Source organism: Gavialis gangeticus, unplaced genomic scaffold (assembly GCF_001723915.1).
Source record: "Gavialis gangeticus isolate Ggan-Ray unplaced genomic scaffold, GavGan_comp1, whole genome shotgun sequence".
NCBI classification, from domain to species: domain Eukaryota; kingdom Metazoa; phylum Chordata; order Crocodylia; family Gavialidae; genus Gavialis; species Gavialis gangeticus.
This window is the reverse complement of record NW_017729033.1, coordinates 73,774,314-73,781,201: the sequence shown is the minus strand read 5'-3', so window position 1 is coordinate 73,781,201 and position 6,888 is coordinate 73,774,314. Positions and strand designations below refer to the sequence as shown.

Here is a 6,888-nt window from a genome sequence, read left to right as displayed (position 1 = left end):
CCCCCCCCCCCCCCGATGTCCCTGATCACAGACCATTGCTGGAAGACATGGTTCAAAGCATGGGGAAAGAAAATAGCTGAAGCTGTTTAAAATATTTTGAAGTTACAAATTATCTGGGCTTTGGCTTTATTGTAAAATCAATCTCATCAACTCTTATTTCAGAAGAGTTATGTTGGACTTGGTTCCTGACCAATACCCATTTTTTAAAATTTAAAATGAGAGCGTTTAGTTTTTGACAGGTAACAGCCATTCACAAATTTGAATGTCATTTTCAAAGTATTGGCTTCTAGAAATCAATGGAAATTGATCTGAATGTATTGACAAAAAGCATTGTGGGGTGGGGAAGGGGATCTGCAGAATAGGATTACATACAATTATTGTAAAGCAAGAGCCTAAATACCATCTAAGCCAGCACTTGTTTTTAACTTTTCTTTCTTCGTTTGCCACTAGCAATGTTTTGGTTTACATGAATTCTGCTTGTTGGTACTGCTTTCGTCTACTATTACCACATCTTGTAACTGGGAAGAATGCAGGGAGTTAAATTTATTATTAGGTGGACTAGAGCATCTTAGACTTAATATTTTTCATAGACTGATTTTAATTACTTCTGTTTCCTGTACCTTATTATGTATATATGTTGTACACTAATATTCTTTTATAGGTTGCAGATGAAGAAGATCTAAAGAAACTGAGAAAACTTCATGACTTTGTGTACAATCAAGCCTGCCGCTGGTTCCGAAGCTTAAGGAACAAATTTCGCACCCAAATCCTTCAGCACTTTGGGCCAATGCCAGACAGGGAGGAAAACATACAGGTAAGCCAAGGCTTTGGCATCAGTTACACATTTGTTACTTCTAAAAATCCTAACTGATTAGTTGTTAAATTGGACAAAACAGCTTTATAGAATTTTCCTTTCAGGAAGAACTAGTACCACCGGCTTCTAGTTCTGTCCATGTCAGCAGCAACAGAAGATGATTGTACTGAATTTACTTTTTGTGCTGTGTATGGACCTATTGCTGATGTGAAATGGGTGATCATGCATTTTAAAAAAAAACTAAGTTAAATTAAAACATGATCATATTTCTTTTGAATAATTTAAACTACTGGTCAAATAGGATTGTCTGTATACTGTACCTATTCCTTTTTATTACTGATCAGACGTTGGCCATAAATACAGTATCCCGATCTTTTGCATACACACAGTGGTAGCAGTCTTTGTTATATGGCTACATCATTTGTGTATATTTTTATAGCTACATGATTTGTAAAAACTTGTGTATGCAAAAAAATGTAGATTTCTCTTACAAATGCAAACTGTCCCTCTGAATAAAAGCAGGACCTAAGTCTAGCTGCAAACTTAGCCTTTAAAGAATGCTGCAGCTTAGTCATTGTTGTTTTTTGTTACTGAATTCTCTCATGCTGCTTTACATTGACAGTGATTGTTTAATTTATAGATGTTCTTTAAATGCTGCTTGAGGTCTCTTGCACTAGTACTCATTTTCTAGCCTGCAGCTTCTTCAAAATTCACTTTGACTATTTGGTATAAAAACATCATTATTTTGAGTCAACAATATTTAACTACTTTATATAACGTGTTGAAATGACATATTACATTTGGAGAAAGGTCCAAATAGCTCCTATAATGGAAACTCCATTTCTAGAGGCTTTTATTATTTTATATAGTGCCATAAATGTAAATGACTCTCAACAAGAGTCACTTTCCTGATCTTCAGAACTTACAATCTGATGCATAGAATACTCATTCTGACAGTGCTTGCTGGTGAAAACACTGAAGAAGAGTTTCATATAAATAATGAGTTTTGAGATCTCACAGTTGGTGGATAGGACACCCAACACCCTTCCAGTTAACACTAAAGAGAGTTGAAGAAGCTGGAGGAATAATGGCAGTTAACATGATTTCTTTTTAATCTATGCAAAAGTTTTGTAGGTGAATATGGAGCTTGAATTCAACATAGAATTAAACAGGAATGTAAAAAGATTAAAACATTTGAATAAAGTTGTAACCCTCCTCTTCCACTGCTTCCCTTGGGTCCCTTGGGAAGCAGTGGAAGAGGAAGTTTACAACTTTAATTTATTACTTATCACATCATAAGAGTTGCTACAAATCACCAAATCAAGAGCAGGTGGATGATATACACATCCAGTGGACAAACCCTGTTGAAATTGTAGATTGTAATTATCCGGGCATTTGTTGCAAGTGCAATATGGTGACAGATGCCATGCTGGGAACAACTTCCATAAAATGGTAGAAGTAACATGAGGAAACAGCTCTCAGATTTGATTCCAACTACCATGTTTACCCAGTCCAAGATGACTGAATTTAAAACAACCACCAATGTAAATTTGTTATAATTTCCCAGGTATAGAAGACAATTAGTGAAAGGTTACCTTAAGCTTTCCCAACCCCCTCCACTGCTGCAGGGGGATAGGTGAGCTTGCAGCATCCCCCCCACCAACACTTCCCATCCTGCTGTCTGATGGGAGTGGCTAAGCTGTGGCACAGGTGCTACAAATGGTATAGGTAACCTCTGTGTGGCAAGTGGCAGAACAAACGGGACGGGCATCATATTGACAGACAAGGCAGGTAGCAGAAAAAGCAGAGCAGCAGATCAGGAAGAAGATTGGATTGGCAATTGGTGGTGAGGGTGCAGGGCTAATTTGTGGCATAACTGCCTAAAAGATTGGCCCCTGCTGACTAGGAGGCAAGAGATGTGGGCTTGAATCTCCACAGGGGGACCTAGTAAGTGTGACGTGTCCAGGCAAGTGCTTTTACATAAAAGTTGAGTTCCACTGGTCGTTATTTTCAAGCGACAATGGCTGAGTGCTATGCTTCTTAGGAACTCTACTTTTAGTATATGTTAAACATCTTCATCCTTGGTGCTCTGTGCTCCAAGGGATTGAGGTACAGGAAATGTAAGTGCCAAAACACTAAGGAGAGGTAAGAGTTCAGACACATCTGTGCTTAGTGTTATCTTGTTGCTTAGGTCAGGGGCATCCTACAGCCCACAAATATGGATTGTTGACTCAATACATCACAAAGGCTTGATCAAGTGATATCTAGTTGATATTTTGATAATAGTTAGAAATACTGCAATTACCTTCAGGAGCACAGTATAGATTTTTGATACTCAAGGGTTTTCAATTTTTTCCAAAACCTTTTTAGTAGGTTTAGGCTACTGTGTTAGAACTCAGTGCCATCCGACCAACCAAAACCCCTCCTACCTCAGAACCCAATATACTGCTCTGGTCAAAGTTCAGTGGTGTGCAGACACTTTTAATAGTGATATCAAGATCTTGATCTATAAGTTGCAACTGAAAATATGTTTGTCAGACCTGGGAAGCCTGTACTCAGAGCATGAGGATTGGGAATAAAATGGGCGCTTCTCTAAAGCCATTTCATTGCACCAGTCTGCTGTATTTCTGTTTACTCTGTACACTTGGGATGGACTTTTGGAGCATGAATTGTTTTTATCTGACATCAGAGTATTGAATCGGACACAAGTGACATCACCCAAGTTGAGCTTCAGGTTCATTCCCTAATTCTGTGACTCTTAAACCATCTTTAGATTCTTCTATCGTGTGCAATTTTATCTGTGTACTAAGAGAGACCACCTAAGGGACTTAACAGTGCACTGAAATCATTGCAGTAGAGCAGGACTGTCCAACTTCTAAGCAGCTGGGGGCTGTACACTGTGTAGACCACACTAGCAGGGTTGTGGGCCCCCAGGCTGCATCCCCCCAAACCACCACAGCACCATGTACCTGCATGGGCACCCCCACTTATTGAACAGAGCACCCATACAGCCCTGGGCTCGCCCTCAGCTCCTTGTGCTGCCCTGCCCTATGCCCTGGGGCCAGTGCAGAAAAGCAGAGACCAGAGAACATAGTGAGAGGCTATAGAGTCCAGATGCTGTTGCAGTTGGAATAATGGCAGCCAGGTAGAAGCCTACTAATCACAACTTAACCCCTCGCAGGCTGCATGAAGCCTGTAGGCCACCAGCTGGGCAGCCCTTCAGTTGAGTAACTGTTCATTATTCTGTAATTATTCTTAGTTTGTTTCATGTTTGTATTATGTACTAAAAAGCTACTGTCAGTATTTAAATCCTGTTTTGATTGGTGTCTACATACCTAATTCCTTCTGGGAAGAGCAGACCAAGACTAATTTTGACTACAGCAAACTGATACAGAAGTTGCTTTTTACTTAATTTTTGGTTTGTATGCATAGCCATAGAACAGGGGTCAGCAACCTATGGCTCAGGAAGACAGTGGATCTGACCCACAGCAGCTCAGTGAATCAACTGCATGCTCTAGCCTGAGCAGCAGAAAGTCCTGTGGTCTGCCAAATTGTTTATGGTCACTGCCACAGCAGAGAAGGCACCCCCAGGGTCTTGGCACCTGGGGGGGGGGGTTCTTACTTTTCCTCATAGCATTTACTGATTGCTGGGGACTTTTGGGATGCAGCCCATGGCGGGGGCTGGGTCTCAAGTGGTGGCCTTTGGTGCAGAAATGGTTGCTAGCTCCTGCTGTATAGGAAACATTAGTTCTAAACACAGGAAATGTGTTTAATGCAATCCTAAAAGGTGGATTCTTAATTACAGCCCTTAATAATCTTTGTTAAACAACCTTGGCTATAATGACACAGCAAGGCAGTGGTATATTATACGATTTTAAATAAGTGTCGTTCATGAGGTAGGAAAATAACTGTCATTAACAGGAACAAAGGGGCTTTCAATTGCTGAGTGTTGCTTATGTGACTCAGTAATATGTACTGTATGAGTATGAAGTGCCACAGTTACCAAGTGAGCTGCCTTGTCTTCTAGAACTCAGCTGCTTTTGTGTTTTGGGCTTCTTGTTGCCACCTGACTCCAGATAGCAGCTCATGATTCTTACATGGACTTTTACTATAGTCTCCCTTGTATCAATGCTATTACATTATTAGCACTGGGATCAGCAGCCTGTGGGCTGGATCTATCCCACAGCCATTTCATCTGACCCATGGTTTTGGAGCTTTTGCACCTGTCACTTTTTCTCGTGCCACTTGAGGGAGAAGTATTGACTGCAGTCACTCTCCCTGTGAGGCAGGGGTAGGGAACAGCAGTGGTGGCTGGGTCCTAGCACCTGCCTGTCCATCTCTGACTTGAACTGGGTCACTTTGGTGTGCAACTTAAACAGATTGTTGACTGCTGGCTTTGGGGCTCTGGATCAGGCTTTTGGAGGTGTCTAACTCTTCCCCATTCACTGTATAGGGATCCTAGGCACCCTACCCTGTTGATGTTGCATAGCCTCCTTAGGGTAAGATTAGGGATGCACCAATTCAAGTGTTTTGTTTTGTTTTTGGCTGATAGTGATGGCCGATTTATTAACTGGCCATATCAGCTGATACCAGTCCGATAGCCATTATGCAGCCTGGCAGTTTAGAGAGCAGCGTCCAGCCAGTAAGACTGTGGAGGAAGGGCGCGGGGTCAGGAAATGGCGTTGGGGAGGCAGATCAAGGCCCCCATGGTGAGGGAGGCAATGAGGCTGTAGTAGAGGAAGGGGCAGGTGCAGCAGGGGTGAGGTGCAGGACAGCCATGTGTGGTTTGTCCAGGATGCACAGGTAGGTGGGGTGGGCATGGCTCCCTGATCCTGCGTGCACCCCCAAGGGAGTTATGGGAGGCATGTGCCCCCTGGATTTGTGCATGGGGTGAGTGTGGGCTGCCTGCTGCAGACCGGAGTCAGGTGCTGCTCTGGCCTCTTCCTGGCAGGGGGGCAGGGCCAGTGCTGTGCTTAGGGTGGGCTGGCAGCGCTAGGCAGGATGGCTACAGCAAATTTTGGGGTGGCTATAGCCAATCTCATAGCCACCCAGTGCTGCTGCTGCCTGCCCTAAGCAAAGCCCCAGCCTGGCCCCCACCTCCCCCGCTCAGTTCCTTGCCCTGCCCTGGCTGGGCAGCACCTGCTTCTGCCCCCACCCCAGCCCCACTCTCTCCCTCACTGTGGGGGCCTCAATCTACTCCCTTCCTTCCCCCCAGGCTTACTGGCCAGATGCTGCTTTCCAAGCTACCAGGCTGCATTCCTGGCTGCACACACTGAAAAATGCTGACATTATTAGCAAAAAAAAAAAAAAAAACTGATTACCGATAATGTCCATTTTCCTTTGATCAGTGTTGATCCAATATGGACTGATATATTTGTGCACCTCTAAGTAGGGTGGCTCTTTTATTTGTGTGAGGATATTTACATGATGGTAACTGAAAATAATGTAATCTGATTAGCTTGGTTAGGTCCACATCTTAAAAGAGTCTTTTGGCCTATTAGCCTTATGCTCAGTTTCTTATCTAGTAATCTAATTTTTTTTTGTTTTATTTTCAGGCAACACCTAATGGACCTGCATGGTGTTGGTGGCTTCTAGCTGTCCTCCCTGTAGACCCCAGATATCAGCTGTCAGTTCTGTCTATGATGTCTTTGAGAGAACGCCTGATCAAAATCCAACATATACTCACATATTTTTCTAGAGACCAATCCAAGTGACTAACTGCCTGGATCTTCCTGAAGAGTTACTCTGTTCTGGTTGTAATAACAGCTGGAATTTTTGCTGCCTTTGCACATCTTGCGCTGGTTTGAGAAGTATAACAAAACTGCTTTTCCCCCTCCCCTTCTCGCCACCTCCTTCCAGCATGGAAATTATACAGTTCTGATCCATTGTGGCAGCAAAGAATTCACATAAAGAAGCAGCAGGCTAGACAGGAAACTTTCAAAATGCCATAACTCATAGGAAAATTGCACACAGTTGTGTTCACTGCACGTGCCTATGTCCTGAAGAGGTAAAACCCTCTTGGAAGTCAGTAGGAGTTTGGCTTCAATGGCCTGTACTCTACTGTATGTTTTTAA

General features: G+C 42.9%; 1 protein-coding gene across 1 annotated transcript in view; it reads left to right on the top strand.

Moving 5' to 3' along the window:
• Positions 1–6,666, top strand: part of LONRF1 (LON peptidase N-terminal domain and ring finger 1) — a 23,666-nt gene extending 17,000 nt beyond the window's left edge. Inside the window, exons 11-12 of the mRNA XM_019526541.1 lie at positions 662–814; positions 6,370–6,666. Coding sequence (XP_019382086.1) covers positions 662–814; positions 6,370–6,528 — 312 coding nt within the window. The 3' untranslated portion in view covers positions 6,529–6,666. The remainder of the gene's footprint in view (positions 1–661; positions 815–6,369) is intronic.
• The last annotated feature ends 222 nt before the right edge of the window (positions 6,667–6,888 follow it).